General features: G+C 40.9%; 1 protein-coding gene across 1 annotated transcript; it reads left to right on the plus strand.

The window, feature by feature from the left end:
* Positions 1-320: 320 nt before the first annotated feature.
* Positions 321-27,143, plus strand: tex10 (testis expressed 10). Its single transcript, XM_027171919.2, has 16 exons — positions 321-477; positions 2,387-2,579; positions 2,976-3,499; positions 3,833-4,042; positions 5,308-5,554; positions 7,130-7,242; positions 7,584-7,843; positions 8,374-8,512; positions 9,227-9,396; positions 10,058-10,235; positions 17,305-17,393; positions 18,643-18,776; positions 22,350-22,430; positions 22,519-22,688; positions 25,484-25,694; positions 26,911-27,143. The coding sequence occupies exons 2-16, from the start codon at positions 2,400-2,402 to the stop codon at positions 27,019-27,021; spliced, it is 2,817 nt and encodes a 938-aa protein (XP_027027720.1). The 5' UTR covers positions 321-477; positions 2,387-2,399; the 3' UTR covers positions 27,022-27,143.
* The last annotated feature ends 6 nt before the right edge of the window (positions 27,144-27,149 follow it).

Below are 27,149 nucleotides of genomic sequence, written 5' to 3' on the forward strand. Positions count from 1 at the left end.
TTGATCAGGCAAACGGCAGTCTTTTCCAAGCAGCTTTCAAAATAAAAGCCTCTTAAATGCTTATTATTTTTTGTTCCACATAAATATTACTTTCTTGGATTATTATTATTATTATTATTATTATTATTATTATTATTATTATTATTATTATTATTAAAAATAAGTAGAGTGTACAAATAACGCAAAAATCCCAAAAGATTCTATAAAGTCGTCAAAGATTTAAAACTGTTTGCAGATATTCCTTTGCATATTAAAAATGCGGAATTTTATTTTTTACGTTTGTCCATATTATATTTGTAGCACTCTATTTATACATTTCATAGACTTAAGTAGCTGAAGTGATTTTACTCAGGCAGATGTACAGGCGCCAGTATACGTAAAGGACCCCGAGTGTAGTCGCGCGACTGCAGAACACAGTGATTGATGACATTAACTTCATAAAATCTTATTGTTTTGATCTGAAATCTAACAAAACATGTGAGTATGATTATTTATTATCTTTGCAGATGAAATACGGAAACGGGATGTGCAGTATTATGTATAAATATTGTCAGGACCCGTTAGCATCACTACAGTTAATCACTATTAGCATTGATGGTGCAGAGAATCACCAGGTAACCGTTCAGTAGTGTTCACGTGCTGTTCACGTGCTGTTCACGTGCTGTTTACGTGCTGTTTACGTGCTGTTTACGTGCTGTTCTACACGTGTGTGTACATTGTGCAGAAATCATTATAGTCTGTTGTATGTGATAGAGTGTGTTACGGCTTGGGTTAGTTGTAGGGCTTTAAATCCCCTTTCTTCTTCTTCTTCTTCTTCTCTCTCTGTATCTCTCTGTCTGTATCTCTCTCTGTCTGTATCTCTCTCTGTCTGTATCTCTCTCTGTCTGTATCTCTCTGTCTGTATCTCTCTCTGTCTGTATCTCTCTCTGTCTGTATCTCTCTCTGTCTGTATCTCTCTGTATCTCTCTGTCTGTATCTCTCTGTCTGTGTATCTCTCTGTCTGTATCTCTCTCTGTCTGTATCTCTCTGTCTGTATCTCTCTGTCTGTATCTCTCTGTCTGTATCTCTCTCTGTCTGTATCTCTCTGTCTGTATTTCTCTGTCTGTATCTCTCTGTCTGTATCTCTCTGTCTGTATCTCTCTGTCTGTATCTCTCTGTCTGTATCTCTCTCTGTCTGTATCTCTCTCTGTCTGTATCTCTCTCTGTCTGTATCTCTCTCTGTCTGTATCTCTCTCTGTCTGTATCTCTCTGTCTGTATCTCTCTCTGTCTGTATCTCTCTGTCTGTGTATCTCTCTCTCTCTGTCTGTATCTCTCTGTCTGTATCTCTCTCTCTGTCTGTATCTCTCTCTCTGTCTGTATCTCTCTCTCTGTCTGTATCTCTCTCTGTCTGTATCTCTCTCTGTCTGTATCTCTCTCTGTCTGTATCTCTCTGTCTGTATCTCTCTCTGTCTGTATCTCTCTGTCTGTATCTCTCTGTCTGTATCTCTCTCTGTCTGTATCTCTCTGTCTGTATCTCTCTGTCTGTATCTCTCTCTCTCTGTATCTCTCTGTCTGTGTATCTCTCTGTCTGTGTATCTCTCTCTCTCTGTATCTCTCTCTCTCTGTATCTCTCTGTCTGTATCTCTCTGTCTGTATCTCTCTCTCTGTCTGTATCTCTCTCTCTGTCTGTATCTCTCTCTGTCTGTATCTCTCTCTGTCTGTATCTCTCTATGTCTGTATCTCTCTGTCTGTATCTCTCTCTCTCTGTATCTCTCTGTCTGTATCTCTCTCTCTGTATCTCTCTGTCTGTATCTCTCTGTCTGTATCTCTCTGTCTGTATCTCTCTGTCTGTATCTCTCTGTCTGTGTCTCTCTGTCTGTATCTCTCTCTCTCTGTATCTCTCTGTCTGTATCTCTCTCTCTCTGTATCTCTCTGTCTGTATCTCTCTCTCTGTATCTCTCTCTCTCTGTATCTCTCTCTCTGTATCTCTCTCTCTCTCTGTATCTCTCTCTCTCTCTCTCTCTCTCTCTGTATCTCTCTGTCTGTATCTCTCTCTCTCTCTCTCTCTCTCTCTCTTTCTCTGTATTTCTCTCTGACTCTCTCTTTCTCCTCTTTCTCTGTATCTCTCTGTCTTTATCTCTCTCTCTTTCTCTGTATTTCTCTCTGACTCTCTCTTTCTCCTCTCTCTCTCTCTCTCTCTCTCTCTCTCTCTCTCTCTCTCTTTCTCTCTCGCTCTGTATCTTTCTCTTTCTTCACTCACTCTCTCTGACTCTCTCTCTGTCTTTATCTCTGAACAGAACTGAGTCATATGGGATGTGTAATGAACGACTCACATAGAGATCGAGTCTCACCTCTATGTTAATGCCACAGTCTTATAGTCTGTTCTATTTGGATTGTTCCTTTCAGTTTTAACAGGAAAATGTCAAAGAAGAAGAAAAGGCAGGACGATTTCCATAAAGTTAAATTAAAAGTCGGCAAGAAGAAGCTCAAGGCAGAAAATTCGACTAACGTCAACTTTAAATCGAGGAGCATTCATTTACCAGATCAGCTGAAGAAAGATGACGGAGGACCGACGACACACCGCCAGCTCAGCATTAAGGTTCACATACACTGTCTCACCTGAGTTTAACTCTCCTGGTGTCACAACCAGCTGTGTTCTTTATGTGACACCGTATTTATCACTATGTCAATATACACGAGTGCAAAAACGTACATCTTCATCATGAATGTTAGTGTTATAAAGGAGCAGATTTCCAAGTTGGAGGTGTTTTTCTTTCTTTCTTTCTTTCTTTCTTTCTCACTATTGCTCTTTCTCTCTCTCTCTCTCTCTATTGCTCTCTTTCTCTCTCTCTCTCTCTCTCACACACACACACACACACACACACACACACACACACACACACACACACACACATAAATCAACAACTAAACTGATAAAAACTACTGAGTATAATAATGTTTTGAGTCATTTGTTCCTGTGTGTTTGTTCGTGCAGGATCTGTTGTCCCAGCTGCACCACTACAGCAGCAGTGTGAAGCAGGGTGCTCTCGTAGGTCTTCGCGAGCTGCTCTCAGCTCACCCGTCCCTACTGGAGCAGCACGCGTCAGTTGTATTAGCCGAAGTCGCCGCACTCTTCACTGATAAAGATGGCACTGTGCGGGCAGCCGGTTCACGTCTCCTGCGGTTAGTGGCGCAGTGCATGCCAGCAGAGCGCGTGGCCCCTTTCTTCCCCCTGCTCGGCGCTCACCTCTCCTGCGCCATGACCCACGTCTCCACTGGCATCCAAGAGGATGCACTGCGGGTGCTGGACGTGCTGCTTGAGCACTATCCTGCTTTGCTAGCACAGAGACACGCTGTGCTGCTCTCAAACTTCCTCGAACTCATCTCGCAGAGGCGCATGAGCACGACCGTGAACAGGGGACGAGTCGGGGATCGGCCAGAGAAAGGAAGCTACGCTCTTTCTATAGGCACGAGCCGATCCATTACAGCGCAGCAATGGAGACTCACCGTTCTGCTAAGGTACTCAGATCAGAGCCTGGTTTATAATGTGACACAAAGCATGTGCCATTTTTTAAAAACAATTCAGTAGTTTTCTGAGAAATGTAAATATATGTAAATAGAGATTTTTTTCATGTTTTTCTTTTTTACTTTTACATCTGACGTCTTAACACTTGCCAAAGGAAACGAAAATAATTCATTTAATATAAAATATTAAATTAGATGTTTGTACAAAAAGGTATTTTATGTATTTTCTTTTTTATTTATTTGCAACAGTAACAAATAATAAGCAAGCAAGACGTCTGGACATTGTGTACACAAGCGTGTGTTCATTGTGTGTGTGTGTGTGTTTAGGTTGGGTCGCTTTCTTCAGGCAGTAGTGGAGGAGCGGCCAACAGAAGATGGTGTAGTGTGTGGCAGAAGCTTGAGGATCTGGAGTGGAGAGAAAGGATTGGTCACTCCTGTAGAGATCAGATGGGAGGAGATGATATTCAGTAAAGAAAGTTTTCAAGTGTTCGAGAATTCTGGCGCAAAACCAACGCCGCGCTCCACCTATCGGCTAAGGTACGCACAGGTTTTTATTGGAATCGCACGTCATGTTACGTGCTGTTTCTAACCGATAGGAAATTTTTTTTAAAATTTTTATTACTCTGAATTGTGATCCTTATTTTTGATTATCGTTATAATAAAGATCCTGTACTTAATTGAGTCTAAAAACAGAGGGGAAAAAGGACGATGGAGACTAGAAAAAGGCGTAGTAAGAATAATAATAATACCAGCTGCGTAGTCGGAACTAGGAACGGAGTAAATGTCATGAGAGAACATGTAAGATTGTGTAAGAAGGATTATTATTATTCTATCAGACAAGCCTCATGGGTTAAACCAGAGAACGAAGGTCTGACGTATTTGACATAATGTGTTTCCACCACCAGCGTAATGTAAAGGTTCAGTTATTTCTCATTAAATCTTCGAGACTTTTATTGAATTTTATTAATTCATTGGATTAGATTTATATTAATCTGTCTTCTCCCCTTTCCTTTTCTGTCTCTCTCTCTTTTCTTCATTTTTCTTCTGCCTCTGGAGTCATCTGTCCTGAAGACTCTCCCATGGTGGAAATCATATTTATTGTAGTTTATGTTTATCATAATGAAAAAAAAGCAGAAATTTCTTTCTCTCTCTCCTCCACTCTCTCTCTCTCTCTCCTCCTCACTCCTCTCTCTCTCCTCCTCACTCCTCTCTCTCTCCTCCTCACTCCTCTCTCTCTCCCCTCCACTCTCTCTCTCTCCCCTCCTCACTCCTCTCTCTCCTCTTCTCTCTCTCTTTCTTTCTCTCTCTCCTCCACTCTCTCTCTCTCTCCTCCTCACTCCTCTCTCTCTCTCTCTCTCTCTCTCAGTCTCTCTCTCTCTCTCCTCCTCTCTCCTCTGCTCTCCTCTCTCCTTCCCTCCTCTCCTCTCTCTCTACTCTCTCGTCTCTCTTCTCCTCTCTCCCCTCTCTCTAGTCTCTCCCCCTCCTCACTCCTCTCTCTCTCTCTCTCTTTCTCTCTCTCCTCCACTCTCTCTCTCTCCCCTCCTCACTCCTCTCTCTCTCCTCTTCTCTCTCTCTCTCCTCTTCTCTCTCTCTCTCCTCCACTCTCTCTCTCCTCCTCACTCCTCTCTCCTCTTCTCTCTCTCTCTCCCCCCCTTTTCTGTTATATTTCTGTCTGTCTCTCTTTTTCTCCTCCCATCAATCGTTTGTTGATTTTATCAGTTTATCATTTCAAACAACTAAAAGAAAGAAGTTATAAATAGTTCAGTTGTTTTATTGTCCCATCTGCGGTTAACTCCTTCCAGGCCGGATTTAGAGCCCGGAGCCGGAGTGAGTGAGGATCTGTGCTCAGCAGAGACAGTGCAGGGTTTCGCAGGCACACTGGTGCCTCTCCTCCTGGAGGTGTGGGTGGAAGCCATGGGTGGAGGACGAGCTCAGACAGACAGCGGACAACTGCTCTCAGAGGAAGCCATGGCACTCATGTTCCAGATCCTTACCATACTGCAGCTACTGAGACGACTCGCACCTCAGCAAGACCAACAGGAAATGCTGGTGTGTATACACAAACACAAACACACACACACAAACACACACACACACAAATACTAGATCAACTCTTAGATCAGACTAGGACGCAATATGTATGTAATACATTTTTTTTTTAAACAAATTTCTATACAGATAGAAATAAGGAATTGTATACGAAGCCCATGAGACAAAAACACACCACATTCAATAAGAAGAACCCATGATACGGTCCTTTTTCTTCATATCGATAACCAGAAATGGATTAAATAAAGCTATCAGTTTGTTGAAATATATAAAGCTTAATGTGTAGGCCACACAATACAGTGCTAAGCATGTAGAGGCACACGGAGGCATGGTGTTACACCCCTGGATCACACACACCACATAACAGTCTGTAAACCATTTACTGTGTTTTCCGGACTATAAGCCGCAACTTTTTTTCCCACGCTTTGAACCTTGCGGCTTAAACAATGACGCGGCTAATATATGGATTTTTCCCGATTTAAAAAAAAAAAAACACATTCTGTGACATGCTTAGTTTTTTGGCGGCATGAAGCTTTCATTAGACCAATGAAATTGCCGAACGGGTTAACTCCGACACCGAAGGAGATGACTTCAGTGGTTTCAGTGCACAGAAGGAGGAAGATAGTGACCAATGACTTTCTTGGTAGGCTACTGTTTACTGCTATTTTTTTAATTTTTTGTTACAAGCCGTGTTTCGTTAAAGCCTGTGTAAAGTTAAAGGTAGGCCAATGAGCAGAAAGGGGCGTGTCTTGTCAATATGCAGCGGAGAGACTGTTCAGTGCGCATGTGTGACATTAGCAGAAAGCAGTTTTAACATTGACATGGAGGATAAAAGCAAAGAAAGAAAGTGAAGAAAGTCTTACGATAAGGCAAGAAGTAGGACGTGTTAATATAGGATCAGCTTTCCAGCGCTGGAGAGAACTGAAGGAGCGGGAAGTTGGCCACATATTCACAGATTGGAGTTTCCTGAGTCAATAACTCCTGAGCTAAACGCTGTTACTACACAAATAACACCTCTTTTCTATCGTAGTAATGTAGAGAGGCAGCTACAACCGCGTTTTGTGTAGTAACAGCGTTTAGCGTTTCTTCGCTTTCTTTCTTCCTCCATGTCGATGTTAAAACCGCTTTCTGCTAATGTCACACATGCGCACTGAACACTCTCTCCGCCCATATTGACAAGACACGCCCCTTTCTGCTCATTGGCTACACGTTTGTTTTGATTTTTAGTTTGTCGTTCCGACTCAGTTTTTTGAAGCAGACCCTACCTTTAATTTGTTTCAATGTACCTGAAGGCACCTGCGGCTTATTTATGTTCAAAATAATAATTTTTTTTAAAATCAGTGGGTGAGGCTTATATTCAGGCGCGCTCAATAGTCCGGAAATTACAGTAATGATGATTGTGACCTCTTGAACATGTACCAATTTCTTGTATTTTTGTAGAACTCGTTTATCTAATTGCTTATAAATCTGGTTCCATGCTTTAAAGAAGTTATTGTTCAGTGTGGGAAAGAACGAGGAAACATTTCATTTTTTTGAAGATTTTAATGAACATTTTAATGAACCTGTGTTGTGTAGGATTCCTGGTTTCGAAATTCTTACCTGAGTGACTTCAAGCAGCACTTCATGAAGAATTTCCCCTACGGACAGCTAGAGGTGGCGAGACACAAGAAAAAAATGGATGGAAAGAGGTGTGTGTGTGCGCTTGTGCGTCCTGCCTGTGTGTATTTGTCTGTGTGTGCGTCCGTGTCTGTGTTCCTGTCCGTGTCCGTGTCTGTGTGTGTTCCTAGCTAGATACCTAGCAGACTGAGGTACAGTAGTTTGACATCCTGAGTAGGAAATACAAGCTGTGTATGATGTGGTCTTTTCCTGTCTGAAGTTTAATTCATCGTGATTTGTGAGAGCTTACATGACACAGACACTGGATGTTTGTTTGATTGTTTGGCTGTTGTGACACTACATAAGCTAGTGAAAGCCTTTACTTGTATGTCATTCAGTCTAACAGCAGCTGCTAAATTCTCTCCTCCTATAGGAACAGGCAGCAGGTGATGGGTGGCATTAATGCTGCAGGAACCATAGAGCCACTGGCTCTGAATGTCATGCTGTGTCAGGTAATGGTGACGCTCAGCCTGAGGGGGCGGGACCACATCGCTGGCCAGGATGCCGACTGGCTCGGTCCAATCCGAGCCTTCGTTACGGACACACTGTCCAGCGGCGGGAAGCTGAGCTCAAAGCACCTCGCTGCTCTATTGGAGGTAGTTTGGAGGATGATTGTTACCCAGCGAAGCCGTGGTGAGCCTTTCTGCTGCTCATAAACGTTCACGTTAGCTTCAGGATAAATGCTAGATAAATTATCACTTGTTTAATGAATTAAAGTTGGGGTGCACAATGTTTGAGAAATGCTTCAGAAAACTGAGTCGGGCTGACAAACAAAACAAACGTGTAGCCAATGAGCAGAAAGGGGCGTGTCATGTCAATATGCGGCGGAGAGAGTGTTCAGTGCGCATGTCTGACATTAGCAGAAAGCGATTGAAACATTGACATGGCGGATACCTGCCGTTACCCAGCAGGTTCCGCCATAATAGTTGCCTGGGTTACGTATGTATGTGTGGGGCGGAGCTATCAAAACAGGGGTGACCCCCATTTGGGTTAGGGGCGTGTTTGTTTTGGTGATTTCAAATTTCAACATTGGCTTCCAAACATTGTGCACCCCACCTTTAATACTTTAGGTATATATGTGCCACTGTCTAGATATGTGGCTTTGGAGGTAAAGTGTGTGTGTGTGTGTGTGTGTGTGTGTGTGTGTGTGTGTGTGTCTTCAGCTGTGACCGAGGAGCTCCTACAAGCTGTGTATGTTCAATATCAGCAGAAGAACTTGGTTCTGTCTGTGCGCACCCTGCTGCTGCGTTTCTTTAGTGAACTCTATATACAAGAGCATCAGAAGCAGCCACATATTGCCAGGTACATGTTTTATACACACACACACACACAGTTTCATTTATGTTGTTTTTCTACTTGGGTAAAGAACACTCAAAAGGAGATATTTTTGCTCATGTCTATGACACTGCACACTGATGTACTAAATCGAATTATTAAATAATTTGCCTTTATGCCACATCGAAAGTGCAAATTCTCTCTATGCTAGAAAGTGATCAGTTGTTTTTGTGTCACCAAACTACATTTTTACATTCTATCTGCTTCTCTAACAGCTATAAAACTATAGTGATTTAAATCACTTCAGTTGCCTCTGTATCTGTTAGAGGAAGCTTTTGGGATGAATAGTTTAGACTTTTTGTTATGATTTATTAGGGATCCAGACGCCCTCTCGGGCTGCCCACGGTCAATAAAAGCTGATACGGAGTCCAGACTTTCTGCCGTCAGTCTGAAGGTGTGGCTACGTGAGGCTATCCTCAGCCTTGAAAAGCCTCCTAGGCCAAAATATACACACGACATCCATCATCCAATCAGAGCCGGCCATGTAGCCTGAAAAGCAGCAAAGCTAGAAATGCGTAATAATGATCTACTGAATCAGATTTAACTTTGGAACTATTGACTGACTACTTTAAGTAGTGTTTAACTTTTACTGCCAATTAAAGTTGTTCCAAGATTTTCCATAAGTGTCTGTTCATCGGCGACTTTTTTTCTTCATTCGCTCCCTTATTTCTCCTGTCACAGGAGCAGGATTTTGACCCGTTGGTTGGCGTCTTTGCCGCTGCAGTTGGTCCAGTTGGGTGGCCGCAATCCTCAACTGTCGGCACAGATCCTGCAGACACTGCAGTCAGCTGCAGCCTGGGGCAACAAAGATCTGCTACACAGCCTGCAGACGCATGCGATCGGCCTTTTTGGTGAACACACACGCACACAACCGCACGCGCACACGCGGCTGTCCTAACTTCAACACAAAACATGAATTATGCAAAATGTATCTCGTGATCTAAACGGAGAAGGTAAAAATTTGCGGCGGTTCTGTCTCTCTTACACACACACACACACACACACACACACACACACGTACACACACGTCCAGTATAAAAGCTGTACTGTGAATGGTAAATCAAAGCCATACACCATGTTCTCTATAGCCTTCTGAAACTCTCTGTGTGTGTGTGTGTGTGTGTGTGTGTGTGCGCGTGCGAAAGTGTGTGATAAGTCCTCAGTAGTTTCATGTTTCCAGAACACAGTGCTGCCGTTGTGTATGGTGACATCAGCAGAGTGCGTCAGCAGCTAATAATGTCTGTCTCTCTGTGATCACTTACGGGGAAAAAACACACTCTCTCCACATTATTTGCGCGCGCACACACACACACACACACACACACACACACACACACACACACACACACACTTACTTACTACAGAGTAACAGTTTGAGCAGTGTATCAGGTGGGGGAACTATTTTGTGTTTCCTTGTATACACAAACATTTGAATTTGTAACAGTGAATTGTATGTGTATGTGTGTGTGTATGTGTGTGTGTGTGTGTGTGTGTGTGTGTGTGTGTGTGTAGATCCTCAGGAGGGCTCTGTTGTTTTGTTGCCAGTGGATCAGCAACAGCGCTTGATTCAGATCCTGTTCTACCTGCCAGCGTTTCCTGCTGATGTTCTGGCCTGCCTGAGCCAAGTGTGTAACACGGGCAGGGTTTCGGCAAGTCTCGCTTCCACACTCATCCGCACAGTACACTTCAGGTACCACGCACACACAGACACACACACACACACACACACTACACAAAACCAGGCACCCTCTAGTCAAAACAGTGCTGTCTGGCTCCAAACCAGATCCTATATAGATATCCAGTCCTCTTTGTTAGACCGCCGTTTGATGCACTCACTACCTGCTCTTGTGTTTTCTATTGTTGTTTTTTTTTTGTTTACCCACAATGCTGTTCACTTCCCCACTGATAGTGCAGTAGTGCTTTATTCCATTATGTTTTCCAGCTCTTTCACTGTACCTTCAGCTTCCGCATGCATGTAGATCATTAAATCACTGAACACGCCTGAGGAAGCGTCACTTATTCTTCATCTTGCTAAATGTGATCGTTGAGATGGTTTGTTGTGTCCTAATAGCAGCAAATATATGGCAGAAATATTTCAGTATAAACAGAATAAATGCAAAAACTTCCCATTACAGGAATCTTAATGGCCACATTTTGCATTATACACAGACAAAGCTGACTAATAGCCGGGAGCCGAAGCGATCACTCGTCCTTTACCGCAGACATTGTGTTTGTCATTTATTCACCAACCGCTTTCCCATCTATCAGCTCTTTCCCTAAATTGATATTTGTTGTTTCTTTATCCAACGTATGCATTGGTAAAACTTTTATAACCGTCTGTATGCGCAAGTTTATTAGCGTTTAACTTCCTGATGTGCTCAAAAGTATCGGAACACATATTGCTTTTTTTTTTTTTTTTTTTTTTTTTAAGCGCTGGCAGTTTTATTAAATAAACCTCTCAAATTAAATGGTTCATGTTCTATGGGTTAAAATATAGCTGATTTTAATGTGTTTTTTTTTTTTTTACTCTATAATTCTAATTGTCTTCCGTCACATTAAACACGCACCTGCATGTGTTTTAACACATGTTTTTGCCCAAAAGTTATTACACTTAAAAAGAAAAAAAAATGTTTTAATAGGAAAGCAGAAAATTAATTAAAGGGAGGTGAGACGCAGCCTGAGACTAAGCAGGTTTACAGTTACAACCAGAAAAGTGGATTACTGAAGTGTTTTATTCCTCTGTATTTCACAGCATTTTTCCACCACTACCAGTTTGACATTCTTTAAAAAGGATTTTTGTTCGTCGTACTTTTTAACTAGTAACGAGTCTTTCCGACAAACTGGAACGCGTAAAAGTCTTTGTCTGGAATTTTGTCCATGTGGTGGGAAACTTACTGACTGCTACACAGCACTGACACGGAGGAGAGAATTACTTATTGATCAACTTTTTGTTATTTTAACTTATAATTCATTCTTTATTTATACACACAGTTTTTGAGAGCTGTACGGTTTTGAGTCTAGATTTGAGATTCAGGACCTCCAGACAGGTGCGAAAGCTCGACTTCACAACGTTCATGACGGCATAGCGGAGACAGGAGTCGAGGCGTTTACCCTCGTAATGGAATCAACCAATTTAAGCAGCCCGAGTGCGATTAAAGGCGGTTTAATATCCCCCTTTAAGTTTGATTGGCCTGTGAGCGTCCATCATTAGGTCAGAACAAAGCCGCCAGTCATTGTTGCTCTAACACGAAGGTCATCCAGCGTACAGGTACAATATATTTACTGTCTGTGTAGGTTTTATTATTAGAGCTCTGCGCTGTACTCGGATTCAGATCTGGCTGCAAAACAAATTTGCACTTTAAATGTCCTTGAAGTTTCTAAGTTCTCTGAGGAATTGTGAAATTTTCATTATTTATTTATTTGTGTAGATATTTATTTATTTATTCGGGGCCTATATTGAACTGTGGAACCTCAGCAGTGGCTGATTGACAGCTTATTCTAAAGTCAGTCACATGCTGTGAGCACCAGGAAGCACGTGTGTGTAGTTTGTGTGTGTGTGTGTGTGTGTGTGTGTGTGTGTGTGTGTGTGTGTGTGTGTGTGTGTGTCTGTGAGAGAGAGAGAAAGGAAAGGCACGTTGTGGCCCCACTGTGGTTTTTAGACACTAGCCTAAAGCCACTCTTTTATTTGTGTTTTTTCTTGCAATTCTAATGGGAGCTCCGTCTTTCGAACACACAGAGTGTGTAATATTGTTTGTGTGTGTGTGTAAGAGAGAGTGTGTGAGATACACTTCAGTTCCTCAGGGCTGTTTGCTCACAAGGAATAAAGCTTTAGCATAGACAGGAATCAGGCCACTTGAGGTAATGGCTGCTGGTTGCAGGCAGTAGGGGGCAGTATTGCACTGCGTAAACAGTTTGATATTTCACAACTGCAGCATGCCTTGGGTCAATCAAACTCCTGACCACATCCTAAACCACAAGTGTTTTGAGCCGTACAGGAGCTCCGAACACCATACTTCCAAACGATATTCCCTCAAGTGATGTTTTGATAATGTTGCTAGAGAACACTGTCTAACACCGCAGTCCAAAATCTCCCGTACTCCAGGTGTATTCCATGGCATACGAGTTTCCGTACTCCTCAGACTATTCACTGAGCCCATCCTGAAAGAGAGCACGCTCATCTGGATAGAAATGTTTCATCATGAGATAAAGCTGATCAGTCAGAAGGAGCTTAGTTACGATTGGCTCTAAGGGGACGTGACGCTTGGCTCTAAGGAGACAATTCGACCCAAACCGAGCCAACAAGATACAGCAGCATGACCAAGCCATCGGGTTTTTTCCTTTAATTTGACACTCGTCTGTTTGCATATTAGGATCAGGATGTGCTGACGGTTACTTGTAGTAGTACTGTTTTGTTTTTTTTTGTTTTTTAAACTCTTTATTAAAATGAAACCAGTATTTTTAAGCATTTTGCACCTTATAATGTTTTCTGAAGTTGTGTGAAATTGTGTTTTTATGGATGCATGGTCTCTCTAGCAAGATATTTAGTTGTTTTATTTTCAAGGATTATTTAATTTGTTTTATTTTTCAGTTCAGGATCAAGAGGTATATTTTTTTCGTTTTTTATTTTTTATTTTTATTTTTATACAATATTTTGTACATGAAAACTGGCTCTAAAATTCCAAGCCAAGAAATTTCTGATGTACAAATTTTGACCTGATTCATTCAGCACACATTAGTGTTAATATTTAGGAGAATGTTTTATATCTAAATATCCCTTTGGGTTATTGAATGGAAGTAAAGTTACCACACATTTTTCATTCACATGCTAGAATTTTCAAAAGAGCTATTTAACTTAAGGATTTAAATTGTTAAATCTTTTAGCAACTAACATCTGACCCTGACTCATTTTGTCTCAATTATACAGATCATCTGTGCTTTGCTTAATTATCTAGATGGACAGACAGACAGATACTTTATTCATCCCAGAGGGAAATTCCCAATTCCAGCTGTATCCACAAACTTGGGCAATAATAAATAATAATAAATTCTAAAAAAATTAAAAGTAATAAATTCACATTTATAGTCTGTACAAATCTCAGTGTTAATCCTTTGTTTATTGCCGTAAATCTGCATACACCTAAGTTCAGTGGGAAAAGATCTCTTTGTACTAACCTTCAACATTATATATATATATATATATATATATATACTGTGTACATATTGATACTATTGAATTATTTTATTTTTATTTTTTGGTGACCGTTTAAACTAAAGAAAATGAGTTCACTTCACAGCTTTATCCTGCTCAGGGTCACAGTGGATACTCTGGAAAAGATTTAAAATTTTTTAAAAGATTTTACTGTTACAAACATCACTGAATTCACAAAACAAACAAACAATGCAACTTTATTTATTTATTTATTTATTTATTTATTTATTTATTTGCGGGGGGGGGCTTTTTTTCTTTTTTCTTTCTTGCTTTTTTTTTCTCTCTCTCTCAATTAACAAGTGTGGTGAATTTTGCAATCTGAAATTGACCGGTCAAATTTGAGCATAGGATTGCGTTCACAGATATATAGTTGAAATGATGAAATATCCGGAAATTGAGTTAATTAAATCCAAATTATTAAAAAAAAAAAAAAAATTAGGGGTACGATTTTAACATTATTTATTTAATTTTACGTCAATTTTAAAACCCTGAAATACGGACAGTTCCGTTAATTTAAAACAAATAATACAAACGTGGATTTTTCATTATAAACAATCCAGTGAATTTAAAACCTTCAATCTTATTCTTCCATAGATCTATTTATTAAAAAATAGAAACATAACGGTTTATACAATCGTAAACATTTTATTACGTTTGATCTCTAAATGTATTCTTTACAGCTCTCGATTTCAACATTACATTCATATCAGGAAAATATTTTTTTTAACCACTAAAACAGCATAGAAGTATTTTATTTCCTTATTTTGTTAATGTTTTATGCCACTTTATTGTAACGTGTAATGTTAAAACAAGTGCAGCTTTTCTTGTCACAGAATACAGATGTGCTTAAAAAAACCCACCTGTATTGCATTAGAGACATTCTACACCACGTTTCTGGTTGGTTGATTTCATTACAGGCCCAGATGAATTATTCGAGTGCTCGATGTCATGCAGAACCGTGTGTGTAAATCGATCTATCTATACATGATCTCTACACGTGTGCTTGTGAACTGATGGAAAGTCGTTACATTATAAAATCCACTTGCGCACGAAGCCCCAAATCTTATTACAGAAACCTCGTGCGACGCCTGGGTCTGTACACAGACGTCACATTTCCTGCTGAATATTTAAACATCTCAGCTGTTTCCAGTGGATAACGAAGGTGTGTTCACTGTATGTGGATCATGCAGCTCGCAAAAGCAAGAATCAATTACAGGTCACTGTCATAACAGGGAGGATTTCAGTCTTAAAGAATCAAGTGATCTTTACGAATCATTTTAATTTATGGAAAATAAATTATTTGTAAGAACTTGGAAGAATTTCCTTTTTTTTTTCTTTAGTGAACCTGTAAATTCTCTCTCTCTCTTTTTTTTTAACATGTTTGCACCAAATGAGATTTATAATATAGTATATAACACACAATAAATACACAAATCCACATTAAAGTGCTGTAATAGTTTAGTGCTACAGGATGATTTTCCAAGAGTGTGTGTGTGTGTGTGTGTGTGTGTGTGTGTGTGTGTGTGTGTGTGTGTGTGTGTGTGTGTGTGTGTGTGTGTGTGTGTGTGTGTGTGTGTGTGTGTGTGTGTGTGTGTGTGTGTGTGTGTGTGTGTGATTTGAGAGATTTAAACACCAATTTGAAATCATTTTCATCGGGAAATCTAAAATAATCCTGTTAGCAGAGACAGTGAGCGTACTGTCCGTGAATGCACACCACACACGCGTATGGACACACACTTGCACACACACACACGAGCGGCCTCGCTCACATTTTTTTCTTGAAGAGCCTGACTCTGAAACAGTTCTCTAATTATCTCAGTGATCCAGTAAAACAGCAGTTTGGGTGTGTTGGTGTTTATAAAGTACATATTTTAACATTTTCATTGTCATTTCTGCGCTTCTTAAGAAGTTCCCTAACAAGAAAAACAGGATTCCTATGTATTTCTTTAACAAAGCTGTCGACTGTCAATTTAAACAAACATACACAAATACTTTATATATGATATTTATATTTGTTTTTGTTTTTTTACTTCAAATTCTGCAGTTGCAAAATACTTAATGATGTAAAAACATATACTGCAAAAGCTGTAGCACCAAATGACCGAGGATCGAGAGTTCGATTCAATTCCATCTTATTTTATTTGTATATAGCTTTTAACAAAGCAGCTTTACAGGACATAAGAAATATAGTACAAAAAGGTCAAGATTAATATTAGACAAAAGTTCAAGATTAATATTAGACTTATATTTTAATGTGTTTGTATTTATCCACAATGAACAAGTCTGAGGCGACTGAGGTGAGGAAAAACTCCCTTAGATGGAAGAGGAAGAAACCTTAAGAGGAACCAGACTCAAAAGTGAACCTCATCCTCATTTGGTGACACTGGAGTGTGTGATTATAAACTGTTATAAACACCGGAGAGTGTCATCATGAATAACGTCCTTTCTACAGTCACATACAGTCCGACAATTGTGTATTGATTGTCTATTGTTGTCATCAAAGACCAAATGTAGTTGGCGTTTCCTCTTTGAATGGCGTCTCAAAACTCACAAACAGCCATTTACATTTCTGAAATTTGGCACACGCTTTTATACAGAGTTCTGTTCAACTAAGGGTTAAGGGCCTTACTCAAGGGCCCAGCAGTGGACATTTGTTAGACCTGCGATTTGAACTCCCGACCTTCTGATCACTGGTCCTAACACCTTAACCACTAAGCTAGCACATCTTAACAGCCAGAGACCTGTTTAACCGTAATATAAAACTTTACACCCTCTCAGCGTTTGATTGTATTTCATGAACATAAACCAACAATGTAGAATTACTTCATCAGGCTCTTTATTTAAATATCATGTCCAGTCCAATTTTATTTCTCAGAGCCTTCTTTCTACCACCAGAACACATTAGGTCTAATTTAGGATTGACTTCATTCATATTTGTATATATAGGATTGGATTCCTAATGAACTTAATGAACATAAGAGGAGCAGCCAAATTGGCTAATAGGTTTAAGACGTCAATATTACGTATAATATCTTTGATAATGGTGTGTTGTGGTTTCCACTGTAGTAATTGTGTTAATATTGTGTTAATAATCACAATAATAATATTAAACCAAAACAAAACCCGTAACGGTTTAAAACATCCTTCACAAGTCAAAACGAAGCAATTGATTCTCACTGATTGATGTTTATTAAATGTATTCGGTAATTCGAACACTAATTACGCGTCTAGTTAAAGAACGTTCCTGGGGAGGAACCGACGAGGACGCTCATGTGCAGAGCTGAACTGACAGAGGTGAAGTAAGGATAGGGATTCTGTGCATTAGATCGTGTTCGACGCAGCCGTGTGTGAAAGTTCGTATATTAACACTGGCCACATTTTTAATGTGTTCTTAGAGGAAATGGGGGGATCTCAGGTATCTGGTATTTTTAGACTGACATTTTCAGCGCACACATAAGCACAGTGGGGCACATTGTAATGGGAGAGCGGATCAGTGCTGGACCACTGCTCAGTAATATGTGTGTGTGTGTGTGTGTGTGGTCTTGTGCAGGTCTCCTTTAAGTGGCTGGTCCAGCAGTTTGCAGGATGTGCCAGTGCGGGACGTGGATTACTTCAGTTTCCTTTTCTCAACACTGACAGGTACACACACACACACACACACACACACTTGCTCTAAATTGTAATGAGCTTTTTACGTTAGGCTACAGTGACCAAAATTTAATTGAATTCACACACATGCTCCGTTCACTTCATCCAGGTTCATCGTTTTCTCACCTTATAGAACCAACGACAGCTCTTTTTTTTTATATCTCATTTCCTTTTTTAATCCAACTTTTTTTTCTTTTTATATATATATATATATATATAACATGTATAACGATGTTAATTAAAAATAAGAATTTTGCATTGACGAATGTCTTGTACTGACTATTCCTGTACTGACTATTTAATAGAAAACATGTATGCTGTCTGTACATCTACTTAAAATACAATTGGTGCCACAGTATGTGTATATATGTGTGTGTTAACTACATAGTACAACAACTGTTCTGTTTGCCCCGTTGGGTTAACATATTGACATGATTGCATTACATAATTGCTGCAGAAATCATGCCACTGAGGTTCACTAGACTCTTCACTCATGTTACGAGGTGGTTACGTTAAATAGACGCAGTTAAGTGGGAAACTTTCTGCACATTGTAACACCAAGGTCAGGGTGCACTTATGACACATGGCAGGATGTTAGCAAGTTCTTAGTTCAAGTATCTTGAATCTAATCCAAAAAATTTGTAAAGTTTTCAAACACTCGGGCTGATCTCCGATTATTAAACCTATTTCTAGATATAAGCTTGACGTTTTCTTGTTATACCGGTCGATCATTTTGCTCATTTTAAGCATTACCTTCTAGAAAGAAGTCTAGAAAATGTTGATTTTGTGCATCGTAATCTTATCATAAGAAATAGTAGATAGTTTGGCTAGATTCAGGGTTGAGCCTAGATTGGGAGCCTGTCGCCTGTGTCACAGCTAAATTTATAAACAGACCAGAGAACTTTTTTTTTTTTTCTAGACTAGTTCTAGACTGTCCATTGGTGCATACTGCAGTTTCAGCCTCCTGCTCATGGTTCTCACTAGTGGACCCCAAAGTGATCATCTGCTCTTGGGTCCCATCCCAATGAATGTTTTCCTGCCCACTGTGTTTGTGAAGTGTATTTGAGTTTCCGTGGCTTTCCTGTCAGCTTGAATTAGCCCAGACTTTCTCTTCTGCGCTGGTTCCTAATTTATTAGTGTTCTTAAAGTTCTTAATGTTCCTTAAAGTCGCTCTTAATATATTTAAACTTGGTCGTCGTGTCGTGCTGCTTTGCGGCTGCTCACACTTTGTGCTTCTCAGGTTTCTCGTCTGAAAGACTGAGGAACCTCCAGCAGGCAGATGATGAAGGTGTGCTGCCTTCGTCACCCCTCTCACCCCTCAGCGTCTTCGCCACGCCGCTCGAGCAGTTCACGCACCACTGGGATGTGGTCGAGGTGAGATTTCCCTGTCTTTAGTCAAGGCTAAGTTGTTTCTCATCTGCACCAGCTCGGCATGCCTAAACGTACACGATCTCACACACACACACACACAACTATCTGACCCCTAAGTAGGCGTAATGGAGCCTATACTAGGCACCTCCTTCTGTCAAGCCTTGTCAATCAACCCCTTATTTTAGCCGTTATCAAATAAACAGACCATCCACAGTTCATATTCCACACACATGCGAGTGATGTAGTCTCCCCCCCCAGAGAGCAGGTGTGTGTGTGTGGAGGGGGTTATCACGGCGCACCGGCTCCATATTTCAATAAGGGCTGGTTATCGGAGCGCCGCCGGCTAAAGCGAAATGCTAATGCCAGCCAGCGGACACCATCAGCAGCTGACATTTTACACGGAAATTAAAACCTGACAAAAAGCATGCCCTCCAGCTAGGTTCTCTCTCTCCCTCTCTAACAGCACTTCTACATCTCTCTCTCACTCACTCTCTCACCCACACACATACACACAGGGCTTGATAATTTCTCAGTACAATTTCGGACAAGCTTTCATTTCGATGTCTGAGTCAATCATCGATTCTGTGCACGACTGTAACGGCTCGCATCACCTCGGATAGGATACTGTAATGAGAGCTGATGCCAACAGGTGGGGCTGACGGAGAATAATAAGGTCTAATGATTGAAAGAGTCATCACACACACACACACACACACACACACACACACACACACACACACGGCATCAAAAATGACACCTTCACTGTCAACGTCAAACTTAATGGCTCCACGGCGAGAAATAGTAAAAGCAGGAAATAATATTCTACAGCATCCTCTCCGACACCCAACATCGATTCTGACCCTCTGCACTAGTTGTGTTCACATCGTGGCAGAATATGAATATAAATACGACAATCTCTTGGTTCCCATAACACATTTGGTGCTTTTCTGAACCCCTGTAGCGTCACGTAAGGAAACGTGTGCGTGCCTTTGTATTAAGTAGGACTCTTTAAGATTAGGATGTTCTGTTATATTATCGTTATATTAATACAAAGTAATATATTGGGGTTTTTTTTGTGATAAAAGTTTAAAATGTAATACCTTTAAATAACGATCCACACCGGTGTTGTCACCACATTAGTGTATTGTAAATGAAACACCATTCTTTAAAAAATGTTTTGCACTTTATCCAGCATTTAATTGTTAATTAGATGCCGTGTCTTTGTGTGTGTGCGTGTGGTTGCGAGTGTGTGTGTGCGTGGTTGCGAGTGTGTGTGTGCGCGCATGGTTGTGAGTGTGTGTGTCTGTGTGAGCGTGGTTGTGAGTGTGTGTGTGCGGTTGTGAGTGTGTGTGTGTGCGCGTGGTTGTGAGTGTGTGTGTGTGCGCGTGGTTGTGAGTGTGTGTGTGTGCGCGTGGTTGTGAGTGTGTGTGTGTGCGCGTGGTTGTGAGTGTGTGTGTGTGCGCGTGGTTGTGAGTGTGTGTGTGTGCGCGTGGTTGTGAGTGTGTGTGTGTGCGCGTGGTTGTGAGTGTGTGTGTGTGCGCGTGGTTGTGAGTGTGTGTGTGTGCGCGTGGTTGTGAGTGTGTGTGTGTGCGCGTGGTTGTGAGTGTGTGTGTGTGTGCGTGTGGTTGTGAGTGTGTGTGTGTGCGCGTGGTTGTGAGTGTGTGTGTGCGCGTGGTTGTGAGTGTGTGTGTGTGCGCGTGGTTGTGAGTGTGTGTGTGTGTGCGCGTGGTTGCAAGAGTGTGTGTGTGTGTGTGCGCGTGGTTGCAAGAGTGTGTGTGTGTGTGCGCGTGGTTGCAAGAGTGTGTGTGTGTGTGTGCGCGTGGTTGCAAGTGTGTGTGTGTGTGTGCCTGGTTGTGAGTGGTTTTGAGTGTATGTGTGTGTTTGTGCCTGGTTGTGAGTGTATGCATGTATGTGTGCACGTGTGTGTGTGTGTGTGTGTGTGTGTGTGTGTGTGTGTGTGTGTGTGTGTGTGTGTACGCATAACTGCTGGGTGTTCCCTGCTTTATTGGCAATCAGGTGTATCCAATCTAAATTGTGTGTAATGTGCGTTAACACGGTTAGTTTGATTAATGTCAGATAATAACCTGCTCTGAATGACATTCCCATCTGCCTTCATCTGTTTAATCCAATCCGCCCTAATTCTATTAGCACTATTTGATTTCAGCTCATACGACACACACTCACACACACACACACACACACTTATTTATTGTTTGTGCTCATAAAATTTCAGTTGAAACAACGATGAGCTGTCGTTGCGTCAGCATTCATTACAAACGGCTATCAGTTAGGTAACACTTTAAAGCCTGTGTGCGTGTGCTTCTGCGTGTGTGGTGCATGTGTGTGTGCATGTGTGTGTGTGCGTGTGCGTGCGTGTGTGTGTGCGCGTGTGTGTGGGACAGTCATTTGTACTTTGTAGGCCTTTCTTTTCTTGAAGCCTTCTTTATCTCATAAGTATGTGAACACAGGATTAATGTTGTCGTATGTAAAATAAAGAAATAAAAATATATAACAAGGTGACAGCCAAGAGCCGTCAGCCAATCATGGGAGAGAAAAAGTGAGAGACTCTAAACAAACTAATTCTAAAAAACCTGACACCATTGACAGTAAATTCTATTTTTCTGAGATTGAAGTGTTTAGTACACTTGTAAACAAAATACAAAAGAAAAAAAAAGATTCACACTTATGAATTTGTGTCATATTTTATATGTCTGGCATTTATGGCAATTAATAGACCACAATGTTTAATTTAGAACAAAAAACACTTTTTATTTGGAACATTTCAAATAAATAAATAAATAAATAAATATTGAACAGAAGCCATTTTATTTGGCAAAAACAAATTTTTTTGATACAGGATTTAAGAATCAAAGCTTTTCTGTAAGTCTAAAAAGAACGATCTACATATAAATGTACACCAATACCTGTAAGGAGTTTTTACTGGTATGGCAACGTTATCAAGTTCGTATCTACCCTGTTTGACAAGCTAAGGGATGAAGAAGAAAAAAAGTTTGTGGTAAATGGTTTAAAATAAAACAATGCCCAGATCATGTATTAAACACCAAATAACAGTAGAATGGCTCAAACGAGATATTTTTATTCTCTACAGTATAAAAGTGTAAAATTATTCGACCAGAACATCCAAGGTGGAAAGATATGAGCTGACAAACATGCTCTGAAATTTTCCAGCAGTCACTCACTGTAACTCGTCCACATAAAGAGCCAATATCGAAGAAATTAGAGTAGATGCTTATATAATGTAGTAAATGCATTAATATCCGGTTTGCCTGCTAAATTGCATATTAGTGATATAACTGGTGTGATTACTATTAGTGCACGAATAACCAGAAAACAAAATCCATCTTATTTGCTCATGCACACAATCATCACTTGTGAAGATTAATGACCTCATGAATTCTGCTAAATACCTGGATATCTCAATCCTGGTTGCCTCTACAAGGAGCTTAACACTTGGGTATAGGTTTTATTGAGCTTTCACTAAAAAAAAATGTTAAAAGGATCCTTAGAAATCGATCGATTTCTAAAAATTAACACTTGCACCGTTTCCGCCTACAGGAAGTATGTCACTGTTTGGAGACGCTGGGCTCTCGAGGACAGTGTTTTGAAATCTTGCAAAATGCCGTCATCAAGAACCTGGTGAGTGTAATGCTGCGCTTGGTGGGTTTAAAAATAACTACACACTGTATGGATGGAATTGACAGATTGTTCCTCTGTGCACATCCAGTGTGGGTTGGTGGTGGTGCCGGACTGCACGTGTGCTGCCCTGCTGAGGTGTATCCCTCGGTTGCTGGATCACAGCCTCCTGCCCAACGACACACTCCTCCACTTCTTGGCTGACTGTTGTCTGAGCATGCTCAGTCTGCTGCTGCAACTGGAGCAAAGTGCCCGCAAGAGGTACACACACACACACACACGTACCAGAAATCAAAGACACTAGTTTTGTCGTTTGGAAACATATCTCGGCTACTGGAGAATTAACACCGTATAATAATTAAAAATTAATGGGGGAAAAAAAGGAAGGAAAGTTTTCCCACTCTCTGTGCCTTAACAGAAAAAGAAAAGGCACCCCTACAGAGTCTGTCCAGCTACAAAGCAGCAAATATCTGGTGTTTACGGAGTGCAACTCTCTGGTGACTCTCATCTATAGTTTGAAAGTTAAAGATAGCTTAGCTCAGGTGTAGCTGTACAGGTAAAGAAGGGACGTATAGCGTTACAGTATGTACAGGTAAAGAAGGGACGTATAGCGTTACTGTATGTACAGGTAAAGAAGGGACGTATAGCGTTACTGTCTGTACAGGTAAAGAAGGGACGTATAGCGTTACAGTATGTACAGGTAAAGAAGGGACGTATAGCGTTACTGTATGTACAGGTAAAGAAGGGACGTATAGCGTTACAGTATGTACAGGTAAAGAAGGGACGTATAGCGTTACTGTATGTACAGGTAAAGAAGGGACGTATAGCGTTACTGTCTGTACAGGTAAAGAAGGGACGTATAGCGTTACTGTCTGTACAGGTAAAGAAGGGACGTATAGCGTTACAGTATGTACAGGTAAAGAAGGGACGTATAGCGTTACTGTATGTACAGGTAAAGAAGGGACGTATAGCGTTACTGTATGTACAGGTAAAGAAGGGACGTATAGCGTTACAGTATGTACAGCTAAAGAAGGGACGTATAGCGTTACAGTATGTACAGGTAAAGAAGGGACGTATAGCGTTACAGTATGTACAGGTAAAGAAGGGACGTATAGCGTTACAGTATGTACAGGTAAAGAAGGGACGTATAGCGTTACAGTATGTACAGGTAAAGAAGGGACGTATAGCGTTACTGTATGTACAGCTAAAGAAGGGACGTATAGCGTTACAGTATGTACAGGTAAAGAAGGGACGTATAGCGTTACTGTATGTACAGGTAAAGAAGGGACGTATAGCGTTACTGTATGTACAGGTAAAGAAGGGACGTATAGCGTTACTGTATGTACAGGTAAAGAAGGGACGTATAGCGTTACTGTATGTACAGGTAAAGAAGGGACGTATAGCGTTACAGTATGTACAGGTAAAGAAGGGACGTATAGCGTTACTGTATGTACAGCTAAAGAAGAGACGTATAGCGTTACTGTATGTACAGGTAAAGAAGGGACGTATAGCGTTACAGTATGTACAGGTAAAGAAGGGACGTATAGCGTTACTGTATGTACAGGTAAAGAAGGGACGTATAGCGTTACTGTCTGTACAGGTAAAGAAGGGACGTATAGCGTTACAGTATGTACAGGTAAAGAAGGGACGTATAGCGTTACTGTCTGTACAGGTAAAGAAGGGACGTATAGCGTTACAGTATGTACAGGTAAAGAAGGGACGTATAGCGTTACAGTATGTACAGGTAAAGAAGGGACGTATAGCGTTACTGTCTGTACAGGTAAAGAAGGGACGTATAGCGTTACTGTCTGTACAGGTAAAGAAGGGACGTATAGCGTTACAGTATGTACAGGTAAAGAAGGGACGTATAGCGTTACTGTATGTACAGGTAAAGAAGGGACGTATAGCGTTACTGTCTGTACAGGTAAAGAAGGGACGTATAGCGTTACTGTCTGTACAGGTAAAGAAGGGACGTATAGCGTTACAGTATGTACAGCTAAAGAAGGGACGTATAGCGTTACAGTATGTACAGCTAAAGAAGGGACGTATAGCGTTACTGTATGTACAGCTAAAGAAGGGACGTATAGCGTTACAGTATGTACAGCTAAAGAAGGGACGTATAGCGTTACTGTATGTACAGCTAAAGAAGGGACGTATAGCGTTACTGTATGTACAGGTAAAGAAGGGACGTATAGCGTTACTGTATGTACAGGTAAAGAAGGGACGTATAGCGTTACAGTATGTACAGCTAAAGAAGGGCCGTATAGCGTTACTGTATGTACAGCTAAAGAAGGGACGTATAGCTGAAATGCAAAAACTAGCATAGTGTCATGTTATACAGTTTAAGATCAGCATAGTCAGTAAATTATAAACCTAGTGCATGTTTTAAAAATGGATTTTGTGCCTGTTTTGTAGTGCTCATGTTCAGCACTGTATGTCTTTGATATGTCAAACATGCCTTAATTAGAGGCTTTAAGAATGCTGGCTAAAAATGCATTAGAGTAAAACATAGGAATGTAGAATGAGTACAGTGATCCTGTGAGGCCACACCCCCTACAAGTACTTATTATTATTATTCCATTATTATTTTTTGTATTTTACTGTTTTAATATTTTTTAATGGTCATTTTTTTATTTTTAGTATTTTAAACTTTCTATTTCTGCTTTTAGTCTAGTTTTCGTCCTGTAATAAAATCAGAATTCAGAAATCAGAATCAGAGTTTTTGTGATAAGTTACACCCATAACACAAGAAGTTACACCCCAGCACCAAGTAATTGTATCCCGTTTGCTAGTATTTAAAGGTGGCCTCTAATATTACGAGCGCTCTGCTCAGGGACCGTGGTGCTTCAAGCCCCGGGACTGCCAAGTATTACCACTGTTAAGCCCTTAAGGACTTAACCCTCTATCTGCTCCAGAGATGTTGTCCTATGTCTGACCTCACGCTATGACCCCAACTTTTACTAATGTGACTAAATTAAAGGCTGCTTCTTCTTCATCTCCTTATGTTTGAATAGTTTTGGAATCCCTTAGACATCACTCATCTGTCTGCCCCACAGGGACGCAGTATGGGAGGCCTGTTTTGCAGCGCTGAGTGCAGTGCCACGTCTTTTGCGTCTGGTTCTGCAGTCTCTACGTGTGCGTGACTTGTGCAAGGAGGAGCTTCCCCTGCTAGCACAGATCCTCTCCCTGCTCCTGCAACACACACAGCTCCGCAATCAGGTAGCCGCCAACGGCGCCTTGCTGCAGACCATCGTCCAAGACCTGACGGTAAGCCTGACCATCACAGACGCAAACCCTGTTCTGCGCATGAAAGGACTAACATGCAGAGTTTGAGTAACCTTCTGGGTGATCGAGCAGAAGAATATTAACTTACTGATTGTGGAGGCCATTTTTCTTTAACGATCCACTGTTTACGGTTCTGGTTAAAATGGATCGCTAAAGATGAGCAAGTAGTTTAGTTTTCAACATACGTTATATCAACTAAGGTGTTCGTGTTCTAACCAATTCTATGGGAAATCGATGCGAACTGGTGCTATTCTAATGGTCCATCTGAAATGATCCACACCTCAGAAGCTACCTGCAGTTACAACTCCAATATCTGGACACCTGAGCATCACACCCATATGCTCTTGTTGAACATCCCCTTCCACAGTGTAGCCCACTTTTACTATGTTAATAACCTTGGAGAAAAACTTCCGAGAAGGTTGACCACTAGAATTTTGGCTTTGGGGATGTGTTCATTCAGCCACGAGATTATTAGTGAAGACAGGAAGTGATGCTTGGCGAGAAGGCCTGAGATTCACTCAACGCTGACGCTTACATAGGCTGAAGCTTACATTTTATACAACTGAGCAGTTAAGGGTTAAGGGCCTTGCTCAGGGGCCAAGCAGTTGCAGTTTGGTGGAACCTGGGATTTGAACTTATAGCCTTAAAATGGTTAGGTCAACACCATAACCACTAGGCTACCACATCCCCAGTTTATTTTTATTTATCCCAAAGGTGTAAGGAAACTCAAGTTCTTCCGCTCTAATGTTGGCAATCGTGTCTTCCTGGAGCTCGCTTTGTGCACGTGGGTACGGTCATGTTGGAACAAGTTTGTGCCTCTTAGGGAAACATTAGAGAAACTAATGTTACAGAATACAGAGACATCGTGTACATTTGTTTGATGAACACACTTTTGGCTGTGAAAGTGACTTGTCTACATAGTGAATGTTGTTCATTTTAACCAAAGTTATATTGTTTTCTTTCTCTGCTCATTATCCTCCAAATTTGGGAATTGTTCTTAACAAGCCACACGTCACTTTGTTAGTAGTTTGTCTGTTGTGTGTCTGTGTAGCGACTGCTGTTACTTGTGAATGTTATATATGTATAATAGTTAGCTGTTGTGCATCTGCATAAAAAATGAATGAATTGTAGGTTTGACCATTAAAATCTGAATGTAATCTACTTGCTGCTCTATGTGCTTGTGTGTGTGTTTTCACAGCGCTACCATGGCGGCGAGACTCGAGAGCAGTGGCTATCGGACCTCCTCTACTGCTACAGTGTGACGCTTTCGAGTCACCGTGCCAACATGGCCATGAGGGATATCTATTAACCTCCTGAGCCTAGCTCCGTCTTCTCTCTGCTTTCGTTTCGACCTCTTCGTCTTTCTACATGTGCAAATGTCGCTTTTTATAGTCTACGAGGAAAAATAAACATGTTGGGATAATTAATGAATCTTAG

The sequence above is a fragment of the Tachysurus fulvidraco genome, chromosome 25, assembly GCF_022655615.1.
Source record: "Tachysurus fulvidraco isolate hzauxx_2018 chromosome 25, HZAU_PFXX_2.0, whole genome shotgun sequence".
Classification (NCBI taxonomy): domain Eukaryota; kingdom Metazoa; phylum Chordata; class Actinopteri; order Siluriformes; family Bagridae; genus Tachysurus; species Tachysurus fulvidraco.